A 24,220-nucleotide genomic window follows, 5' to 3' on the forward strand; every position below is an offset into this window, starting at 1 on the left:
CTTTTTTCTCACTTCTTGGAAGGAAATAGAGGAAAATTATTATATTCACCTGAAAAAAATGTAAAAGATGTTCTGTAGAATTACCTTGATTCAAAAAGAATTTCTGGCTGCCTCTTAGATATACTGTGACTTCAGGGGCCTTCCATGCTGTAAATCTTTCCCTAGAAAATTAGCTTATACCTTGTGTTTCTTGATGATTGCCTTATAAGTATTGGGAAATGCCTGCTCATCACAGCCTTGCATTTCTTCTGTCTTTCTTAGATGTGTGTGAATTAACAAGGGCCTGTGCTGTCATCAGCTGTCATGACAGTACACCTGTTAACAAATCACCCCAACTTCCAGACCTGGCCTACATCATTTGGTAAAAAATAGTCACTAATGCCATTTGAGAAAAATATATCCCATTGTAAGTGAAGGTGGTTTTATATTGTCTGATTTCCATTCTTTACCCCTTCACTGTGCGTCAATAGATTTATATCATAGCATTCATTTTCATTTTATGCCTTTTATTTACGCACCAGTTCTTTTGCAAGTAATTTTAATTCTCCCTTTTATGAGAGTGAGGCTCTGTGCCTGTGTACTTCTATATAAAATAAAGGAAATGATTGTTTTTAATGCAGAATTGAAAGAGATATAATGGATTTCAGCTACAACAATTTCTCCCCATTTAGAGGAGATGAACACCTAGTTAGATGAAGAACGTCATTCCTAGTATAATTTGAATACATCCTGTTTCCATGACAACTTGTACTTACCAGCTTGCCTGGCAAAAGAAGTGTTTGGATCCTTTCTTTGATAAAAGATTTGACCAAACACTGGAGTTCCATTTTCTTTTTTAATTCCAGTAATTTCATTCCAGTTTGGGGCTGTTTTTCTTTTGAACATGGGCTGCTTTTGAGTGAAAGAAACCTAAAAGGCATTTTGGAGTAGCATCACCTTCAAAATAAAAGGAGGGGATTCACAGGCCAAATGCTAATAAGCATGGGAAATGAAGATATTTTTGCAAATCATAATTGTTTTTCATATCTTTCAGTTAAATTAAATAAACAGAGATGATGCAACAAGTTATTAAGATGCTATTTGATTTGATAGAGAATGATTCAGTTATTCATTTCCATCTGGACATTATAATCATTAGGCTTGTTTCCTCACTGCTAATGTATGTCTTGCCCTTATGGGTGATTTGTGCCCTCTTACTACTAAATTTTGATTCTTGCAAGGAGTATGGTCTTATTAATGGTTTTCCTTCAGAAGAAAGATAGGAAATTATTTGCATCATTAACTCTGCTTTTGCAAAATATGAAAAAAAAATGCTACTGTATTTTGTTGACAAGATTATGTTTCATGCAGTATAAAAGATGACTCTTGGGCATTTTATGATGATAGAGAATGATAGAGAATCAACTCAAAGTTAGAATAATCTGGAGTTTAGTTCTGAGGGTTCTGGAAGTTTTTGAAAGGAGAAAACTTAATGATCTCCAAGATCATTGTCAGTGATAGTAAACATTTATGACCCAAGACATACATGCAAGGTGATCTATAGGGTACCTTGTTGATTGTAACTCCACTAGGGATAAAATTTTGTAACAGACTTTGTGTAAATAATATGTGCATATCCTTCACTTCCCAGGAAAAGATACTATCTTATCATAAAAACTAAAGAAAAATTTAAAGAAATACCACAATATACAAATTAGTATTAGGTACATAATATGTACCAAAAGAAAATCAATAAGAAAGAAGTATAAAAAATTGACAATATTTTTCTATTTTGGGAGCGTGGAATTCCTGCTCATGATAAGAGATTAAGTAACTGCAAGATGTCATTAGCCTAAAATGTTGTTCAAAAGCATCTTCATGATTCCTAATGTAGCACTTTGCATGGTAGTTATTGTTCTGAAAAATTGATGCAATTACAGGTTTTTTTTAAAGGAAAACAAATAATGTGGTTTCATTTCAGAAATTGCTTTATTTTCCTTTCCTAATCACCCATTAGTTGATAATAGCTTTTAAAATTTTAGACTCCTCAGCTCTTAAGTAGTAAATGACATAAAATATTTCATGAATGTTTTAATCACACAGGGATCCATCATCCCACTATATATTAAGGGCCTGATACGTTAGCCACCTGTTTTGTGAAGACCACAGAGGGGGACTTTCCACCCCCTAGGAACTTAGGTTAATAAGGAAAGTGAGGTTATCAGTGATTGTTTGTTGGGGGAGGGTTGTTTTTAAAATATATATATGTATTTATTTATTTTATGTATTTGGCTGCACTAGGTCTTAGTTGTGCTACACGGGATATTTTTAGTTCCAGCATGCCAGATCTTTGCTTGTGGCATGCAAACTCTTAGTTGAGGCATGTGGTATCTACTTTCCTGACCAGGGCTTGAGCCTGGGCTTCCTGCAATGAGGGTGTGGTGGTATCTTAGCCACTGGACTACCAAGGAAGTTACCAGGTGGTCATTTGATAACATGACTTATCATCTTCTAATAGTTTGCTGAGGAAGTTGATGTTTTCTATATCAGAATTTCTTAAGCCATGAAACAATGCAGTTATTTAAGTTTAAACATAAAGCTTTGGAAAGCACGGTGCCCTTCCTCAGAATACTGACTTTCGAAATGTTCCACTAGTGATACTTGAGCCATAACTGAAAGCTCAAAACCAAATCTTACCCGTAAAGCAGTTAGCTTCTTAGCTGTGAAGATGCGACCAGCAATAAACTCCCACTCTACCCACAGTTGTCAGCTGGCCCTGGGGAGTGAAAGCCTCCAGGATGGACATGGAAAGCCATGTGCCACTATGCCTGCTCCGTGGATGTGCTCTTGGCACGAGCAGCCTCACAGGTTTGCCCGGGACTGACGAGGGATTTTTTCAGGACTTTCAGCGTCACAGTCCTGAGAGCCTCAGGCAGACCAAGACAGTCACTTGCTCTCCACACTCTTCTCTACGTCTCTGAAGTGCAAAGGAGAATACCCATGTTCACACAGCACAGAGGACGGGGGGCTCTCCCTGCCAGGAATAAGGAGATAACACCCAGCACTCATGGAGCATTTTACGGCTCATGCAGGGCCTCACCTCCAGACAGCAGTGTGAAGCAGGCCCTGGCGGGGAGTCACTTTTTACATGAACAAAAAGAAGCAAAGATCTTGCTAGTCCCAAATCACACAGCAGTGAAGGGTGGCTCAGACACACACTTCTGTATCTTCCTCGGCTCACATCACCTCTCTACTGTCCACCTTTTTCTCTCCTTTAAAAACTTCCAAAAATACAGCAGAAACCAGCACTGCACTGGAAAGCAATTCTCCTCCAATTAAAAATAAATTTAAAATACTTTTCAAAGACCAAGTGGAGGCCTACTGAACTTCCTCTTCAGGTCCAGTTTCTGATCTGAGCCATCCTCACCTCTCTGGTTGATTGATTGGCCTGGTAGAGCATTAGTAACTACTCTTTGATAAGGAGCCGGTGATTTGCAGAGTATATTTATTGTAGGGAGGGGAGGGCACATAAAGAAGGCAAACCTTGGTAACAGTTGAAATGCCCAACAGTAGGAGTTGCTGGTTTGAATCATGGTTCTAGCGATCAGTGAACTATTGTGGGGCCCCCACAAAAGTCCTTAGTCTGAATTCTCAGAGTGGTCCCAGAACTGGTATTTCTGAAGTGAGTGAGACTTTCTTCCTAACCAAGGAAAAACATGGTTACTTCCCAGTTTTCCCGCTGTCAGGGCAAGAGGGTTCCTGAGGAAAGGAGTTTGGGCACCTGCTCAGATGTGCCTCTGCAACTCCGGATCTCCTGCCCCTTTCTGGAGTGTGTGGTGGCTGATCCCCTGCAGTGAAACGTGCTCTGGCCCTTGAAAGACGGTTAGACAGTTTGGAAGGACAGGGAAGAGGAAAGATCTCAGGCGAAAGTGCAGAGGTATGAGTGAACACAGTGTGTTCACTGGGTGGGGAGTAGACAGATCACTGATGTCGCAGCTTGATCTTCCACGTGCCGTACTACGAGGGGTCACAGGCCTGCCCATGGGAGCGCGTGTCATGGCAGAAGGGAGGACACTCCAAGGGGAAGAGCGTGTGTCCAACTATGTATATTTCCAAACACACTTCATATATAGTCCTCTGTTTCCACATATATGTAAATATAGGCATATATACCACATAACCATATATATTTGGAAATATAATTGCAGATGCATTTGGAAAGGTGGGTTGGGTGGAAAGGATTTCAAATGCTACCCTGGAGATCTCTGACCTCAGCTTGTTAGAGACAGCCATTTAGCCATTTGCCTGGGCTTTTGAGGAAAGTAAAAGGAAAAAGGTGCTATTTTGGAAGACTAACCTGCCATCCACACAAAGGACGCACTGAGGACAGAGAACATGTAGAAACTGGGAGATGAACTCATAGACTGTTGTTTCCAGGCAGTAGCTGCTGTGTACCCGGTTCATGCACTTACCGGATGTTGATGACGTGTTGTCCACGTGGCCGACGCCGGCCGGGCAGTAGGGCCCAGCGGTGAAGACGAGGGGCCTGGCCATCCGGGGCCGGATATTACAGTGTGGGAAGCAGTAGATCAGTGCGGCTGGGACACGTGCTGGCAGGAAATGATCAGGGAGGAGGACTTGCTCTAGCGTGGGAGGCTGGGGAAGAAGGGGCAGAGGGGCTGAAGTGGAGGTGCAGGAGAGAAAGCAGCGGGGGCCGATGCCTCCCGGCTGCAGAGAAGCTCTGGGGGGAGAGCACAGGCGTGGACAGGCAGGCAGGATCCTGAAGCTCCCGAGCCCCGGTGGCCACCAGGGTCTGAGCTTTCCCTGGGGGGCCAGCAGTGGAGCATTTAGCGTGGTCAGATGGGTGTTTCAGGACAGTTGCTCAGGGTGCTTCCCGCTGCGGGTTGGAGGACCCTGGAAGCAGGGAGGACAGTGTGCTCGGCTTGCCAAGGGCAGGTGCTACCCCTGGGAAAAAGAGAGAAGACCCACACAAGGGTGGGAAGAACAAAACAAGGACTCTGGGGCTGATGAGTGGATAGGGAGGTGGATGGTGAGACAACCCAGCCTCAGTGCCACAATTCCCAGGCTCAGTGACTGGGAGGATCTCTGTCTCCTCACTGCAGAGGCTTTAATAAGTGCTCTTCCCCTTGCCCCTCTCTCTTCCACTTGCAATCCTGAACCAGACCTTCAGGCATCTTTTTGATTCTAGATGAGTAACAATGCTTTTTCCATGTGCAGCTTGCAAGTGCCTTAGACGTGTTTTCTCATGTATGCCTCAGAGCAGCAACCAGAGGGAGCGCTGTTGTTACCTCTTTGTGAATGTGGTGCTCAGCAAGGTGAATAAAACTTCCCGGCTCACACAGCTTCCACAGGGCAGGATCCTGGTTAACGCAGGATTCATTCTCATTAAAGGAGTCACTCTTACACCACACGACAGCCTCCCCCGAGAACCCCAGTGTCACACCCGGAGGCGATTCTGGCCTTTTCCCCCTCTCCAGCCTTCCCCTGGGATGGACCAACTGCAGCCCTTGCCTTCACTGGAAGCGTCCTTTGGGGTCTGAGCCTCTACCGGTCATTTATCTGCAGAGATTGAGGTCTGCCATCTAGTGGCCACTGCCCTCATTTTTTTCTTCCGTGCTTCTATAAGAAGGGAAGACGGGAGTTTCCACATACAAGACAGGCCTGCATATTTATAGCATCACACCCTGTAAACAGGAAACTTCTCAGTCTTAAGAGAAGGAGCCTAGTAACATAAACATAGCACATTGCCAATGAGTTTCTGCATCCATTCAGCACTTAAACAGATATATGTGTATATATAGATATAATAATATATACATTCCATTGGAAAGTGTGCTTCCTGAGACAGGGATTTCTTTTGTCTGTATTGCTCACTAACAAATCTCAAGAGCCTAGAACAGTGGTGTTTGTATGGCAGACATGCAACAAATATTTACTGATAAAGTGGAATAAATGAATACTTAACATGTACTGCATCTTTATACCGGGCACTTGACGTGTACATTTTCTTATTTAATCCTAATGACAACTCGAGAGGTAGGGACCGTCAGTATGCCCACTCCTCAGATGTAGAGCCCGAAGTGCCGAGGGATAAGAAGCTTTCCAGGTTTGGGGAAAGCTGGCGTTTGATTCAGGTGTTCTTACTTTAGAGGCCCATGCAGAGTGCCAGGCCTCGTGTGCAGCATTGCCACCATCCAGACACCACCCAGGGACCACTTGCTGTCCCCCTGCCATGTTTTGTCTTTACTGAGTGAAGCTCCCCTTTCCACGGTGCTGTGACAAGAATAAATGGCATTCAGGAAAGGCTGACTGACCAACAGTGAGTCCCTGTCCCTAGCTAGCTCGGTGGCTGAGTCACCTTGCCCCAGACCTCAGTTCCCAGGTTGGTAAAAGGAGGAGACTGAGTTTGGAACCCTGCCTTCCCTTCTAGCTCCAACATTCTACTGTTCCTGTGACTCCCAGGGAGCTGGATTGAGTGGAAGAGAGAGGACCACTTGTTACTAGGCAACCAGTACCCACCTCACCCATGTTGCCATGGTGATGATGAAAGTTGGGCTGATGGGATTACCAGCTCCTGTTAATTGCATATGAGAGCTCAAGGTCTCTGTCTCTTTCCTGCTTGCTCTCTCCATCTTACTTTCTTATTCTTTGGGGAACTGTGGAGAGATCTCCTTTCCTTCATCTGCAGTGTCCCTGAGGCAGCCATAGTGCAATGGAAAGCAACTAGAAATGGAGCCTGGCTGGGCCTCTGAGTAGCTGTGTGACCTTGGGCAGGTTCCTCAGCGTCTCTGGGCCACCACTGCCCTATTTGGGAAATGAAGGTGTTGGAATAGTGATCCCTGTCTAGGGCTCTTCCTGGCTCTCAAATCCTTTGATGCCTAGGGAACATGTCAGGGGAGCAGACCACGCTGTTACTAGGCAACCCAGCAGGCACCCTGCCCAAGTTGCCTTGGTGACTGGATGCTGGAAGGGAGGGGAATAGCTGCTGCAGCTAATTGCTTAATTATTTATGAGTGCCTCAAGTCTTTTTGTTGTTCTCGTTGCTAGGGGCTGTGGGGTCACCTTCTCTTCCTTCCTCCTGCCACCCCAAGCCATCTGAGTGGCGTGCTACGCAGTGGGAGAGCACGTTGGCCTGGACCTCAAGCTACTCACGTTCTAGTCCTGCCTCTGTCCCTTCCTAGAGCTGTGGCCTCGGGTAAGTTCCCTCACCTCTCTGGGCCTCAGTTTCCTCATTTGTAGAATGATGGGTGTGCGTAGATAGTCTGCAAGTTCCCTTTCTACCCTGAAACTGGAATTCCTGTGGTCCATTTGCAAAGTGGGAAGGATCGGGGGAATTTTCCTCACTGATTATCTCCTGAGGATTATTCTGAAGAGAAATGGTTAAGAAATGGTTAACCATTTTCTGAAGAAAAATGGTTAGCAGTGGTTAAGTATCTTACACGTTTCTAACAGGGAGTGAAAGCAATGCCCATTGTCCTCTGCTTGCTTCTCCCCTTGGTCACATCACCAGACTTCTTTAGTAATCTTAAGGTGTTTTAAATTTTATATCTTTTGTAGATCACCTACTTCCAAGATGCACATGTGCAACTGAATCATTAAAAATAGGAGTACATCAATATAAAAATAGTGATGCTTTTTCATTGGTTACTATTGAAGTTTTGATTGAACATCAGATGTAATTTTGAGCATCCTGGAAGCCAAAGCAAAAAGAGGAAGGTGCATAATTGATAATAAAGACAAATTGTCAGACTGTTCCTAGTTCTAAATTCTGAAAGTAATTTATCATGTGGTGTATATTCTTTTTTAGAAACTGCAGATGAAACTTTAAAAATATCTCTTTCTTGCTGAGAGTACTGTTACAGGACATAAGGAAGAAACCAAACTTGACAGTTTGAATAGTTCTAATCATCAGCAAGCAAAAACTGTCTTTCAACCAATAGAAATTTAGAATTTTATATAAAATTTGAAGATGCCACTAAGGAAATATAAACGTTTGGAATCTGCCAGTATTTACAAATCACTTATATATAAATGTATGTAACCATTTTGCACATTAATTTAGTAATGTGTATCAAAATTTTAGATGCAGGCAAAAATTCTACTTCTCCAAACTTATTCTGAAATAAACTGGTGGAGATAAGGAAAGACAGTAAGTATAAAAATGCTTATGGTGGTAGCATTATTTATCAAAGAAAATGACTGCAAACTAAATAAATCTTGAGTATTAGTGAATTAAATTACATTACTTCTTTAGAATGGATTACTTTGCAGTGCTTAAAATGAAGTAGATTTATATGTTTTGATATGAAAGTCTTCAAATATGTTAAGTAAGATCAGGAGATGCAGCAGTGGTACAAAATGCATCTATTTCTTTATAAAAGATATAGGTAGGTGTACAATATATATATCTAGATATATGCTTTTATGTACATACTTGCATTTTTCCAGAAGGAAACTATAAACAATGGCTTCCTCTGGGTAACAGTATTGATAGCCTTGGGAGGGAGGGAGGCTTACTCTTCACTCTTATTTTTATTATGTGAACCTGTTAGTTTTCCAGTTAGAGAGGCAGTAGATACTGGCAGTCAGGAGCTAGATTCTGGAGTCGGAATACCTATGTTCAAATCCTGGCTCTCTCACTTTTTAGCTGGGTGACCTTGGGGTTAATTTAATTTCTAATTTCTCATCCGTTGAATGTGCTAATAATAGTAGCTTCCTCATTGGATTTTGTGAGGATTAAATGAGTTAATAACTATAAAGTGCACAGAATAGCTTAAACAATGCCATATGTGCATTTTCTTGGGAAAAAAAAATAAAAGAAGGTATGAAACAGCAACAAAAAAAGTGCATCTAACCCAAAAGGCAGGCCTGGCATGCTGCGATTCATGGGGTCGCAAAGAGTCGGACATGACTGAGAGACTGAACTGAACTGAACTGAACCCAAGAGGCCCTTGTATGTTAGAGTTGGAAGGACTTTTAAATATGTCGCTGCTTCTAGCATCATACTTTGTATAAAAATTGTGTTCAAAGTGAGGCTCGCAAAGCAACATTCTTTCATTGTTGTCATTTCACATGAACTTAAATATCTTTTAGGAAACGCACCTACCCTGGGATTCATACCAGGTGTTTGCAATGCCTGTGAAGCCCATGAACTCATCTGTTTTTGCAGCTCCTGTTCTGGTGCATCCAGAGACGCTCAAGCTAAGAGCCTAAGGATGTAGGCTAGGCCATGTGGAGTATCTTTGAGGAGATGGAGCTCTACATCCCCAGCTGGTCAAGGCCAGAGAGGGACCGTCCAGAAATTCAAACTCCAGGAGGGCGTCCATGGCCCTGCCAGTTAGGACGTGTGTTCACATGGCCGCCTGCCTTTCCGTTTCTTTTGAGAGAGAGACTGACACCTGGAAAGGGGTTGCACTTGCAGGACCCCTCTTTGGGTTCAGGAATCTTCCTCTATATTCAGCGGTGCAGAAAGCCGAGGGCTATGTTCCAGACTGCCCCGTTTCTTCCTCCATTCCTCGTGGGTGCTTTGGGGCAAGTGTGGAGAACCTGGACTGATTCTGGGCACCCTCGTTTACAGTTGGTCACGCGTGGGCACACGGTGACCCCTTCAAATCCACTGAGTTAGGAAATGGGCGACACTGACCTGTGACCACTTGACACCCGGATTCGTGGTCCAGGTTCTGACTGTCTGAATTTCTTTCTCAACTCTTGCGCCCTCCAGCCTCTGTTCATTTGGCCAGCGGTTCCGCAGGCATCTGTCACATCCAACCGTGCTTCCATCTGCCCTTCCATCCCTTCACCCCTCCTCCAAGCATCTGCCAGCCTTCCCACCGTCCTTCAGACTGCTGGTTTGTCTGTCCTCACCTCCTCCCCTCCCGCCATATGGGTCCGACTCCGTCCACTGGACCATCCATCCATCCATTCCTTCATCTTTCTGTAGCCCACGCATTCGTCTCGCCCGTCTCCCGTCAGGCTGCGGAATTCACTGACTGACCCTCTGTGGCCCCCCGCCGCCCCGCAGCCTGGGATCGGTGCCCGCCGCCGCCCCGCCCTCCCTCCAGCCCGCGCGTCCGTCGGTCCCCGCACGCGGAGTCGGTGCCGGCAGGAATCCGCCTCCGCCTCGCGCGGGCCGTGCTGCTGTCCGGCGGCCCCGGCGGTCCCGTGGCGCGGCTCCGGGCCGGCAGGCGAAGGGCCGGGCCGGGCCGGGGCGGGGCGCGCGCGGGGCGGGGCGGGGCGGCCGCGGCGGGGCGGGCGGGGGCCGGGGTGACTCAGCCGCCGCTCGGCCCGCGGTCCGCGCGTCCGCCGGCCTCACAGGCGGGGCGGAGAAAATGGCGATGCCCCCGGCCGCCGCGCCCCCCGCCGGCGCCCGGGAGCCGCCGGGGCCCCGCGCCGCCGCCGCTGCCGCCGCGCCGCCGCTCGGCCTGCCGCAGCTGTCGGCGCTGCGGCCCGAGCCGGGCGGGGTCCCGCTGCACTCGCCCTGGACCTTCTGGCTCGACAGGTGAGGGGGCGCGGGGCCCTCCGCCGCCGCCGCCGCGCGCCCGCCCGGCCTGCGCCGCCGCTTTGTCTCGGCGCCCGCCCGGGCCGGGAGCGCCGGGGCCGCCGACCCGCGCCCGCCCCGCGCCCGGCGCCGCCGCGCGAGCTCGCTCAGACCCAGCTCTGGAGCCCAGGTTTGGGCCGGCGCGAGCGGCCGTCGGGCGTCCTGGGCCAGGAGAAGAAACACGCAGTCCCAAAAGTTTCGGTAGCACTTTCCCCTTTTATTTCCTTCCGAAGAAGCAGTGCCGGCGGGCGGGCATCCCGGCTGGGCGGTGGGAGACGCCGGGCCTGGCGGGGGTGCTCTGTTAAGTGGGGAGGCTGGTGCTGTGCTGGCTACGCCCTCGGGGCTCCTGGGCAGCTCCGGACGCGACCCTCACGGCCGCCGCGCTCGGAGAGCTGGCCAGCCCCTGGGAAGGGTGCGGCGGGGGTGTTCCTCCGGCACCGCGGGCGCCTGCCCCCCTGCCCACCGACGCTGCCTTGCACACTTCTTTGAATTCTTTCTCATTGACTGGCAGCTGATTCTTGAGCTCTTACTGAGGACCGATCCACACGCCTCCGAGGGGCTGGGGATTCAGTGGTGAGCCCTGCCTCACCGTGTTCGTAGAATGCAGACGATTGCAGCTTCCTCGGGGCAACAGCTCCAATACCCTCTCAGAAATGCCTACCTGCCTGTCACATCGAAATTAACACTCCTCCTCATTCCTATCACTTCTGCTTGCCCTCCGTGGTCTTCATAATGTTTATAATGCTATCGAGTTGTGTTATGTAGGAGACAGTTTATTTTCAAACTGTCTCAGCCTCACAACACTTCCCCCCTCTGATCGGGGCCAGTGAGCAGGAACTCGATGCTTGACGCCTAGTAGGAGCACAAGAAATTTCTGACAAATGAAATAAATGGATGAATTGCAAAGACCCTTCTTAGTATCTGTCACGCATCCGGTGCCCAAGGCTGACACTTAAAGATTGTCCAAGAGCTTACGGAAGTTTTGATGACACTGTGTCTCCTGTGGTTAAGTATTAGGAAGGCCCCGATGTGACAATTTTCTGTGCAAGTTACTCAGTTGACACAAATCTGGTTTCTAAAAGCCTTGAGTAAAAGACGTGCAATACTTTTTAAAAATGATGTTCATGTTTTCTTAGGAAGACAGGCTCATTCCTTTCTTCCTGTTGGAATTAGCACCCCTCTATAAGAATTACTAGTTTGAAGTCATTGTCTCTTTCTGGAACACAGAAAAGTTAGGGGGTGGGGAAGATATAGTGAGTCTTGGTGTTTTTTTTTTTGTTTTTTTTTGTTTTTTTATGTTTTCACTTTCATTATGAGATGCTGAAAGAGCGTCTTACTGTCATAACAAGAATGGTTTTGGCAGACTGTAGCAGAGTGAAATCATATGAGTCTTTGTTTTCAAAAGTGTGTTATGTTGCTGTTACCTGGTATCTGTTTTCAAGATGTTAAACCTGGATTTCTGGTCTACAGTGTAGACTGTGGACTGCTGGAAACAGTATCAATAGAGTTTGTTTATAAACATGCACAACATTTTTAAGACCATTAATACTACATAGCAATACAACTTTTAAAGAATATCTGTTACCCTTTTTTTTAATGAAGTATAGTCAATGTACAATACTACTACAGTGTACAATACAGTGATCATAATTTTTATAAGTTATACTCCATTTGTAGTTATTATAAGACAGTGGCTTTATTTCCTATGTTGTACAATGTAGCTTTATAGCTTAATCCAACTTTTAAAGAATATCTGTTGTCTTTTAAGATGAGAATATGGCGATTTCAGTGAAGACAGGCTACAGCTTTTCTGATGTGTATTTGCACATTTGTGTTCTCTGAAAGTCAGTAATCAAGTGAAATATGTTGTTGCCCCCATATCCAAATCTGTAATAGTAGTGGCTATATTCATTTAGACATTATATTTAGTTCCAACACTGCACATCTGAATTCCTTTTGCCTGATCAGTCATCCCATAGGTTTTATTGAACTTTCTCTACTTCTCTGGAGATGTAGAGTGCCTCTCTTCCCCTTGAGGTTGTGAACACAGTATGTTCTAGAGGTTCCCACATATCTTTTCCCCCCAGAGAAACAGGATTATAGAGAGGGTGGTAAGGCTCTCCGGAGAGCCCTCCACGGCACCCTTCTCCCCAGATAACTGATGTATGCACTGATGAGATCAGTCTCTAGACCCACGCCATCCAGGTCTCCTGCTACTTTCAAGTCTACTTACTTGGCACCTACCTCCTGGCTGTCCTACCTTTCAGCCTGCTGTGTAGTGATGAACGAATGACCTAGCCTCCCTAGGGCCTCACCTGTGTTGTTTGTGAAATGAGGATAAATAATCATAGAATGCATTAGAGAGGGCTGTCCGGTGGGTTACATGAGTGCTATGAGTGTAAAACACCAGCATTATTATCCACTGCTCCCTAATTAACCCCCCATCCCCCATCAGTGATCCTCAGGGCAGCTTGCTGAGTTCAGTGTTAGGAACCCAGCGTCCTAATTTATTCCCCTCATGGATGGATTTGAGAGTTCCCCACCCCCACCCCTACCCCCATGGAGTTATTTGCAGTTCCAGTAGTAAACTCCGGTAGGTTCTTATTTAATTAGACTGTATGGCTAAAGATTCAAACATTTGGGGGATAATTTTGGCTAGGGATATAGGATGAAGAATTTTCCTCCCCTTTTCTGGGAATGTGAAACTCTGTCTTGTCTCGATTCTTGGAGGCCACTCTCGGCTGTGCGCCTCTGACTGCTTTGTTTTCACCTCATATTGACGCCTCCCCCCCTCCTCTGAGCGTTATCTGCAGTCCTCAGTGCTCAGGCCTCTTCTTGTTCCCATGTACACCGGTGATGTCATCCAGTCACAAGGCCTTGGGCTCCATCTGGGCCACTGGTGATTCCCAAGACCCTACACTGGTGCATTCAGCTCCTCCTCTCCGTCCCCATGCGGATGTCTGATACACATCCCAGCTCGACAGGTGCCAAACTGCTTCTTCAGCTGCCCTCCCCATCTTGCCTCCTTGGACTGCGTCAGCTCAAATCAGAGCAGTTAACAGCAACCCATCCTTTCAGTTGTACACCCGCCCTTACAATCTTAGAGTCACCCATGACTCTTCTCTCTTCCTCCTTATCTCCCCACTTTCTCTGGCCCCTTCCACATCCTCCTCCTCCCCACTGCATCCATTATCAACAAGTGCTATTGATTCTGCCCTCAAAATATATCTAGAATCCACTGTATTCTCACCACCTGCGTCCCAGACCCTGTACCACACCAGTCTGTCCCTTGGGTGAGGCAGAGAGCATCCGCACTGCTCTTCCTGCTTCTGCTCTGGCCTCACACAGTTCGTTCCCATCATAGCAGCCAAAGCAGTCCTTTAAATACCGCTCCCTAGTTGTCTCAGTCTCAAGCAAAAGCCAGAGTGCTTCTCACAGCCCTTGAGACTGCAGCATTTCCCGCCCTGCTTAGGACACCTTTCTCCTGTCTCTGCCACTCTCTCTCCTGCACGTGCCCTGCTAGCTCCCTGGCTCCCTCGCTCTTTCTCCATCATCGCAAGCCTGGCCCTTTGCCACTGAGGGGTCTTCCTGCTGGGCTGCTCTACCCTCAGTCACATCTGCTAGGTCTGCCCTTTGCTTCCGTCTAGTCTGCTTCAGTGTCATCTCAGCAAGGCCTGCCTTGACCACTGATAGAAGATGATGCGCACCTCCTGACTCCCGCCCCAGGCCCCTGCTTCTCCTTTATTGTCTCTGTAGGATTAGCATTGTTTGTCTGTCTTCTCTCACCAGAGTGTATGCTTCCCAGGGTTCCTTTCCTCACTGCTCTGTCCTCGACTCCTAGTTCAGAGCCTAGGACAACCTAGGTTAGCCCGCACTAAACATTTAGGTGTTGCACTCAATGTGCCTGCAAATTTGTAAAACTCAACAGTGGCCACAGGACTGGAAAAGGTCAGTTTTCATTCCAATCCCAAAGAAAGGCAATGCCAAAAAATGTTCAGACTACCGCACAATTGCACTAATCTTACGAGCTAGCAAAGTAATACTTAAAATTCTCCAAGCCAGGCTTCCACAGTACGTGAGCCTTGAACTTCCAGATGTTCAATCTGGGTTTAGAAAAGGCAAAGGAACCACAGATCAAGTTGCCAACATCCAGTGGATCATAGAAAAAGCAAGAGAATTCCAGAAAAAACATCTGCTTCTGCTTCATTGACTATGCTAAAACCTTTGACTGTGTGGATCACAGCAAACTGTGGAAAATTCTTCAAGAGATGGGAATACCAGACCACCTTATCTGCCTCCTGAGAAATCTGTATGCAGGTCGAGAACAACAGTTAGAACCGGACATGGAACAATGGACTGGTTCCAAATTGAGAAGGGTTAAATAAGTCAATGTTGTATGTTGTCACCCTGCTTATTTAACTCATATGCAGAGTACATCTTGCGAAATGCTGGACTGGATGAAGCACAAGCTGGAATCAGGATTGCCGGAAGAAATATCAACAACCTCAGATACGCAGATGATACCACCCTTATGGCAGAAAGTGAAGAGGAACTAAAGAACCTCTTGATGAAAGTGAAAGAGGAGAGTGAAAAAGTTGGCTTAAAATTCAGCATTCAAAAAACAAAGATCATGGCATCTGGTCCCATCACTTCATGGCAAATAGATGTGGAAACACTGAGAGAATTTATTTTGTTTTGTGGTGCTCCAAAATCACTGCAGATGGTGACTGCAGCCGTGAAATTAAAAGATGCTTGCTCCTTGAAAGAAAAGCTATGACCAACCTAGACAGCATATTAAAAAGCAGAGAGATTACTTTGCCAGCAAAGGTCCATCTAGTCAAAGCTATGATTTTTCCAGTAGAATGTATGGATGTGAGAGTTAGACTATAAAGCAAGGTGAGTGCTGAAGAATTGATGCTTTTGAACTGTGATGTTTGAGAAGACTCCTGAGAGTCTCTTGGACTGCAAGGAGATCACACCAGTCCATCCTAAAAGAAATAAGTCCTAAATATTCATTGGAAGGACTGATGCTGAAGCAGAAGCTCCAATATTTTGGCCACCTGATGAGAGGAACTGACTCATTTGAAAAGACCCTGATGCTGGGAATGATTGAAGGCAGGAGGAGAAGGGGATGACAGAGGATGAGATGGTTGGATGACATCAGCAACCCGATGAACATGAGTTTGAGCAAGCTCTGGGAATTGGTGATGGGCAGGGAACCCTGGCATGCTGCAACCCATGGGGTTGCAAAGAGTCGGACATGACTGAGTAACTGAACTGAACTGAACTGATTGAAACATTTAGGAGGCTGTTGCAACTACTCTCAGTGACTTTCCCTTCAGGAGAAGGGGATTTTACTCTAATTATCATTTGCAAATCTGCATCCTAACCCTGACCTCTCTCCTGAGTGCTTAAACCCAGAACCAAGCCTGTGATGGTCAGCACCACTACGTCCTACCTGGAATCCCCTTCTTCCTCAGATACCCTTCGCCCTCCAGTTTTGTACTTCACATTGTCCATTTACTCTGGGAAGACTTGCTCCCAGCCTAGGCCATCCCCTCCTCTCCACGTCCCTCCCTCTGCACTCCCTGCTCCTCTCTAGCCTCAGTCACACAGTAGCTTCTTGCTCCCAAGCCTGTCCCTTCTCCAGGCATCTCCCACGCCTTCAGGGTTAGCCTTCTAGATGACGCCTGATCTCATCCTTCCTGCCCTTCTGTTCTGCCACAGGAGTCAATTTTGACTGTCTCTCTCATCACCTAAGGGTGCCTCTGTCGTGGGATGGTGTGTTCCAAACAGGCAGAATTGTGGATCTCCACCCCTGCTTCTTCCAGAGCAGGTCTGATTGGTCTCACCTCCTTTTTAGCCTCACCACCTGTGTCTCCCCAATTCCATTATATCGCTCAGTCTGTCTGTGCTTTCTGGTAGCAGCAGATGCCTGCCCCTTCTCCTGGATAAACCATGGACCTGCAGCCTCTGAGATATATCTCATGATATTCCTTCTGCTTGGGTGCCCTTCTCCCCTTCTTCCACCTAAAAACCTGCCACACATCCTTTGAGGCCTTTCTCAGATGCCAGCTCTGTAATTGTCCTTAATTACGTAATAGCCCTTGGCCCCGGCGGGGTTAAGTGCACCTCCGTTGTGTCCCTGCAGCATTTTTATAGCCTGTATTTGTATTAAGGATCATTGATCCCTCGTCTGTCCCTCCCTTCTGATCATGAGACACGTAACTGCCTCGTGTGTGGCTCCCAGAAGGAAGTGCACCTTACAGTGTGCATCGTAGGTACTGGTGAGTATTTGTGTTCTTGTGTTTTTGATCACAACTGTGGGCCCTCTCTGCATCGCCCACTAACTCCATCCCGTCATGGTGTAAGTTCACCCAGTCAGTTGAAATACAGGCTCTCACCCTGCCCTAGGCCTGCTCCATCAGACCTCTGGCCTAGCATGTGCATTTAGAACACATGGACCCTCTTGTGCATTTGTAACGGATGCGTTAGGTGCCTAACTTGACAGTTACTGTTGTATTTATTGATCAAATTAGTTAAGCATATCAGTTGCCGGTTACTGTTGGAGCTGCTGAGAATGCGAAGATGACAGCATGGGCCTGGGCCTCCTAGGAGTTCCAGGAGGAACTGTCTGCTTCGATAGTATCGATGAAGAGTTCGGTGAGGGACCCGCCTTCCAGGGTGAAATGTGTCCAAGGGCATTCCGGTGGTGGCTCCATAGTAACAGGCATGATGCGGGCAGGGTGGGACCAGGCTTGGCACAGAGGACCCCCAGAATGTCCTTCCTCATCCCAGAGTGGCCTACTGGGTCTAGGCGCGGGCAGGTGACTGGGAGAGAGGAACTGGCATCTCGACTTCTCCTATTCTTTCTCTCCATTCTTGCCTTTCTGAACCCACAAACTCTCTTACTTGCCAGGATTTTATTTTCTGTAAGAGGCAAAGTGTTTCTGGGTACTTCAGGCGGGGAAAGGCCCAGACCTAGGGGCTCACAGCCTGCCACCTGTGGGCCAGTAGCTGCTTCCTGCAGACAGGCCTGAGGGCCTTAGACATCCTCACTCAGAAAACTTACCAGTCCTTACCTGGTATAGGGCAGCTTCTTGAAAATATATTTTCCTGCTTTCAGTGTAACAGATGCCATTTCCTTATTTCCAAACCTAAGGCAGCTGGTGAGGCCTCAATGACCTGTCATGATGACAGTTCAGAGCCCGGCCTTTCTCACTTCCGTTGTCAGATCTAACATTGTTACACTTCTTTTTCCCCCATCCTCCGGGTACTAAAGGATTCATCAGATATCTAGATCAAAAGAGTCGCAGTTGCTACCATCAGGGAGCTCATGGGCCAGGAGTGACAGTAGATGGAAGCAGGGAAAAATCAAACTCAAGTAAACATGCAAAGATAAAACATTTAGATTATGTGGATAGTTTCAGTAGATGCACTATTAAATGTTATTAATAGGCTCTGGCCCATTTTTGCAAGTGACTCTTTCTCAAACAGGAAGCTCATGTAGCCACAAGCCACAGATCTATCTAAAAGTGATTAAAATGAAATCATCTTTAATGGAGTGAATGATAGACAAGGGAACTCCTTCCTCATATATCTGGGCTTGTGCAGGTTTTCTCTGTGACAGCAGAGCCTGACATTAGTAAATTCAGCAAGAAGACTGGCTTTTAGGAATCATATCCCTGGCTTTAAAATTTTCCCCACTTAAGTTATTCTCCTGGCTGAAATGAAATGACCTCTCATAAAAATAAGGTGAAGTCATCATTCATCTTTTCACCAAATGTTTATTGTGTACATGTGTGCACTGTACATGTGTTTCCATAACTTGGCTGTCGTGTACCATATGTAAAGCTTTAAATACGTTGTTTTTCACTTTAGCCAGTTAATATTCACTCCTGTGTATTCAGTGCAATGGGCAAATGACTGGAGCTATATGTAGTTACTCACAGAATCCTGGAGTGGGCCGTACAGCAACATTTTGCATATGAGATGCTTTAGGCCCAGAGAAGTAACTTCCTTGAGGTCTCAAAGCTAACATAGAAACAGGATTTGGAGTAAGGCCTGTGTAACCCCAAGCACCAGCATCCCTCTCTCCACTGAACACTGCTTCCCTGTGACTATGAACGATGAATGGCAAACAGTTCTTCCATGGTCCATAGCTTTAGATATAGGAGCTGGGCTGGATTTCTCAAATAAAGAAACTGGGGGCCAGTATTACAGGAGATGCATAAGCCAAGGACTCCCTGTTTCAAAATTGGCAGAGAAAAAGAAGAGAGTCCCACCTAAAACTCATATTTAAGTGCTTTTATAGGACTGTCCTTCACATTTTAATGATAAACATGTTTTAATCATCTCTTTGGATGATTGAAAAGGTATCTTTATTTTCATAGATGCATTTTTTTCCCAATGATTTTTTAAAAAATTTGTCTGATGATGCTGTCTATAGTTGATTTAGTTAAAAAAATTTTTTTGGATATAGTTGCTTTATAATGTTACTGTACAGCAAAGTGAATGAACCACACATATACAGAGTTCATTAGATTTTATTTCCCATTTCTTGTGGTTATTTGCTTTAGATGATGTAAGTCAAGAAACCTCAAACTTGAATGTACAGACAAATCCCCTGGGATTCAGCAGGTGTCAAGTGGGGCCTGGAGACTCTGAAGCTCTAACAAGCTCCTGGGTGATGCTGCTGGTTGAGAGACTCCAGTTAAGTGGCATGGATGTGGGCAGGGCTTGGGGAAACCTTTCCTGCTTCTCTCCTTTGTTGGAAGCATCTCCAGGAATCCAGGTTCCTGGTAAGGGGCGCCGTGCCCCACTGAGACCTAGCTAGGCAATGGTTTACATCGTTTCCTTAAGTACTTACGAAGGGAGTAAGTTCATCTGTCTGCATCAATTTTATTTCTGAGCTGAGCCTGCAGCAGCCAGGTGGGGTTTAATGGAGAAAGCACATTTGGACCATTGGCAGGTGGAGGTTAAGGGTTGCAACATGCAGGAGAATTGAGAATGTATTCGGTCCAGAGTTGTGTTCACAGCACCAAGCAGAGTAGGGGTCGTGCCAGAAATGATCAGTTTAGGTTAGTGACAAAGAGCCAGGTTGCCAGGGACCCTGGTTCTGGTATCAACTCTGCCACTAGTCAGCCATGAGTCTCTGGGCAAGTCACTGCTCTCAGATTTAGTTTGCTTATCTGCAAAGTGGGGTTGCAACCATTATTTAATTATGAATTTAATTAATTAATAATTAAATATGGCTTAATTAATGATGCATACACATGGCACATGATGTGTGGTCTTTTTACCTACTGGGAGTGCAGTTAGCATCTTTGGAATAAGAGAGGATAAAAATGCTTTGAAGTGTCTCAGACTTCAGTTGAGCTAAATGAGTTCTGTCTTGTGGAGATTCTCAGGGACCTGCTTTAATGAGGACATAAAGATGACTTGTAAATAGCACATTACATTTTTTTTTTTTTTTTTTTTTTTTTAGCACATTACATTTTTGTATATAAATGATGGTGATGTGCCTGGAAACCACTTAAGTAGAATAGTTTGTCCACCTTACCAAACTTCCTGCCTTGTCCTAACTCCCCAAATGAAAATGGATTTTAACTGATTGCACATAGAAAAACTTACAAAGATTCATATGTTACTGTTCTGTCATTAAGTTGAAGAGACACAGGAGTAATATAAAGCTGTATTTGGGCATTTTGTAATTTTAAGGATTCCCCTGACATCTTTTACTAATCATCTATTTGGCAGACCTAGAAGCATTCCTTCCCACTTCTGCCTCGACCATCAGTTTCCGGATTCACCAAGTCCAAGTGGAAGCAGCTCATGGAAGCTGTGGCCTTAAGCCCAGAGAGACTGGTACCCTATGGGCTTTCTTTTCTAAGGATGGGTCCAGGAGGTTCTAGGTTCTTTGTAACTCTTGCAGAGTTCTTGGGATTTTTGCTCTCTGTCCCACAGATGAGAACATGTGCTTGGTGTCTCTTGGCTCTGATTGCTTCCTCCTCTGTTCCTCTTCTGCTGCTGGTGGTAATGACAGCAACCATTGCTTCTCAGATACCAGGCACTGTGGAAATACTTCATGTGCATTCACTCGTGTAGTCTAGGTAGAAAAGCAGTGAGGGGTTGAGCCCACGTTCCTCAGAAAGGGGAAGCGAGGATCAGAAGAGTCAGGCTCATCACACAGCTGGTGGGCGGCCGAGCTGGGAACTCAGATCTGCCAACTTCAAACCCCTCTGCTTTCCTGCCTTCCTGCTGCAGGCCAGTGTGACTCTTGTTTGGCAAAGTATCTTAAAATGATGACCTGCAGGTGTGTTCCTCCTGAGTTATGACCCTGGTGACATCGATCCCTGTCGTGTGTGTCTGATCCCCTCCCAGCAGTGTGGCTCCTTAGGTGGTGATGGAGGGGAGAATCACGGGCTACAGCACTGGCTGGGCCCAAGGAGGGAGCAGGTCATCTAAGAAGGGCTGGGAGGGGACTGCTCTAAGATGTGTTATCTGTGACTACCCGTGCTGACAGTGACTGCTTGTTTTTTACTGAGAAGCAGACTCATCCAAGAGGAAGATCCTGGACATCAGAGCCAGAGAGACCAGGAGAGGAACCCAGATCTGCTACTTAACAACACACTCAGTTTTGAACTCTGTACATGGAGACAGTGGTACCAGCACCCTGGCAGAATTGCTCTAAGGAATACAGATCTATATGTGCAAAGCCATGTCATATAGTACAGCCTCAATAACAGGAAGCCATTATTACATTACTGTCATTAAATCACAAGGGAAACTTCTGGTGAAACAATTCAGACTCCTTGATCTGATCCATCCAGGAGACATTTATTATTCCATTGCTGCATTCTAAGCTCCGGCTGTGTACTGTAGGGGGCAGATGTAGTATTTAAAGAATGTGAAAATAAGTCCTGACTCCTTGGTTCTGTGATTTTCCACAGCTTTATTTGTATGGCCTTCTAGAAATGGACATAGTCAACGTGTATATTTCTTTCTCAACCTTTTCTCCCACTTCCTGCCTCCCAGGCCCGCCCCCAACCCCGCAAAGGATCTAAATGTTATTTCTTTGCCTTCAGATAACTGGGGAATTGAGAGAGGCAAGGGTGCCTAATTCTAGAACACACACTCCATGAGGACAAGGAGTTTGTCTAGATTGATCACTGCTGTACCCCCGTCAACTAAAAGAGGTGTACGATGAATCTTTGTTGATTGAACAAATCGCGTCTTCTCAGGCTGTTTGTTGTACGTCTGTGGCAGGGTTTCTGGGCATGGACTCTGGACAGTTTGGATCTGATCGTCTTCGTTGTGGGGACGGTCTGCTCACCGTGGGAGGGTCCAGAGCAGCCCTGGCTCTTACCCCGTCAGTGCCAGGAACACGCTGCCCGTTGTAAGAGCCAGAAATGTCTCTGGATGTTGCCAAAAACCTTCTCTCCAGAGGCCACATCACCCTTAGAGGAGCACCCTTGGTCTGCACAGAGGGGTTTGGGTTAGGGTTCTGTTGAGAGGTTCAGGCTTTTGTAACGTGAATAAAGCAAAAAGGTTTGTTTTAAGATGTGAGAATGTACTATATGTGTGATAGCAGTAAAAAAAAAAAAAAAAAAGAAAAAAAAGTTTCATTGAAATCCACTACAGACACTTCCCTTCCAGTTGCTGCAACTGTCTGTCAGAGGAAGTGGGAAGAGAAGGTGCGGGCTGGGCTGAGGCGGTGCCAGGAACCGCCCGTAACTGCTGCTTAAAGAAACAGTAACTCTGGATGGTGCAGCTTCCAGTTCAATTTGGAATCAGCAAGTCCAGTACAGACTAATCACTTACACATCTTGGCCAGCTGGCCTTTTTAAGATCCATTCTGTGGACATTTCGCCCAGTATTGCTTGTTAAAGATAGCTGAGGCTCAGGCATGAAGTGTCGGCTTTCTGGTGACTGTCCGGGTCATATTTGGCTTACAGAAGAGTGACTTTTCTTATCTGGCTAAGCCAGTTCGCTACTATCAGAAGCATTGTTTTCTTACTTTGACACCTGGGTATTCATAAAACTGCCCAGCAGCTGGGAAGAACGTTGAAAATCAGAGAATCTGACCTCCTTCGTTAGGAAATTAGAAAACTCAGCTTCCATAGAAGCTGACACTTTTCCTTTCAAGCACCGATGCACCAGCACCCTGAGGAATTAATCAGAAAAGAGCTTTTGTTGCACATGATCCTATTGCTTTTAGCGAGGGCCTTCTCTGCCCTGCTCTATTGCAAAGACTATTCTAAGAAAGTAATATGAACACAGTCTTGTGTTAAAACTATTATAGCATTCAGCAAAAACAGCCTTGATGGGAGCACACCAAGAGTCATTTGTGAAACTCTATGAAGAGTATAAGTGTGTAGATGGTATAACTGGACAGTTTAGGAGTGAGAGTGTAGAGAGCAGGAAATCTCAGGTTGCCTGTATTCAGATGAGGTTTTTGTGCCTTGGGGCGCATTTCCAAACCTCTCCAGGCACTGGGCAGCTCACCTGTAAGACAGTGACAGGTAATAATGACCTCTGAGTACATGGGCTGGTGGGGATTCAGTGCTGTAGTGAAGGTGACTTGCTTATTAGCACATAAGCAGGAGTTCAGTCCACACACCCCAGCCCCTGACATCATCATCACACCCTGAGAAGCGCTGATTCGTCGTCTCATGATGCAGCCCTTCTCAGACTCTAGAAATTAGATTTCTTCGAAAAACTTGAGCAGTGGAGTTTTGTGTAGTTGTCTTCTGTACTAGAATATGAGTAAAAGACCAGAACGTGGAGACAGAGGCATTTTAAAAGAGACAGATAAAGCAAAGGTTTATCACTGATTTTTTTTTCTAGGTTAAATAGTGATATCCTCAGGTTGTATTTGCTTAAATTGACATCATGCTGTACGAGGTGAATTCTGACTCAAATTATAACTCATTCTAACCATCATAAATTGAATGATAACTTTAGAAGTTAGCAAAAATTCAAAATGCACAGTTTTGAAAATGAAAAAATTGCTCAGTACATTTTCCTACCTTTGAACCTTCACTTTTTCCCGACACCCCATTAAGGAAAGAACCTGTACATGATCTGCTCTGTGCCTTGGGCAGTCAGGGATATATTTGCTGGGAATAGTTGGTGGAGACGTCAGCTAAACTCTTCAAAGGAAGAAAAGTCATTGTTAGAATAAATGCCAGTAAATTTTCCTGTAAAAGCAGTAGATTGTTCATGGGAAAATCTGTTCAAAAAAGGTTAAAGTTTGGGTTTTGTTTTTAAGTGTTTTCACCCAGTTCTTTTGAAGTTTCAGCCTCAAACAGCATGTGTGTGTGCTAAGTCACTTCAGTGGTGTCTGACTCTTTATGACCCATGGACTGTAACCCGCCAGGCTCTTCTGTCCATGGGATTTTCCAGGCAAGAATACTGGAGTGGGTTGCCATTTCCTTCTCCAGGGGATTTTCCTGACAGAGGAAATCGAACCTGCATCTCCTGCATCGCTGAGCACATTGAGGAAGCCTGAGACTTGTATTAAATAGCAGTTCAGTGTTTATCTGAGCCGGTCCTTCAGTCCCGTGGGCAGCGCAGATAAACGGAGGCGTCGTGGGCCAGGCACCACTGCTGCAGGCGCTGGTCGAGTCCTGTGTCTTCACTACCCTCTGTAGTGCAGTGTAGTGTAGTAACAACACAGTT

The 24,220-nt window shown here is 46.0% G+C and overlaps 1 protein-coding gene across 1 annotated transcript in view; it reads left to right on the top strand.

Annotated features, from left to right (window-relative positions):
- The first annotated feature begins 10,291 nt into the window (after positions 1 to 10,291).
- The window catches only part of EIF4E3 (eukaryotic translation initiation factor 4E family member 3), a 39,060-nt gene continuing 25,131 nt past the window's right edge, over positions 10,292 to 24,220 (top strand). Inside the window, exon 1 of the mRNA XM_065933284.1 lies at positions 10,292 to 10,498. Coding sequence (XP_065789356.1) covers positions 10,329 to 10,498 — 170 coding nt within the window. The 5' untranslated portion in view covers positions 10,292 to 10,328. The remainder of the gene's footprint in view (positions 10,499 to 24,220) is intronic.

This window comes from Muntiacus reevesi, chromosome 4 (genome assembly GCF_963930625.1).
Source record: "Muntiacus reevesi chromosome 4, mMunRee1.1, whole genome shotgun sequence".
NCBI lineage: Eukaryota > Metazoa > Chordata > Mammalia > Artiodactyla > Cervidae > Muntiacus > Muntiacus reevesi.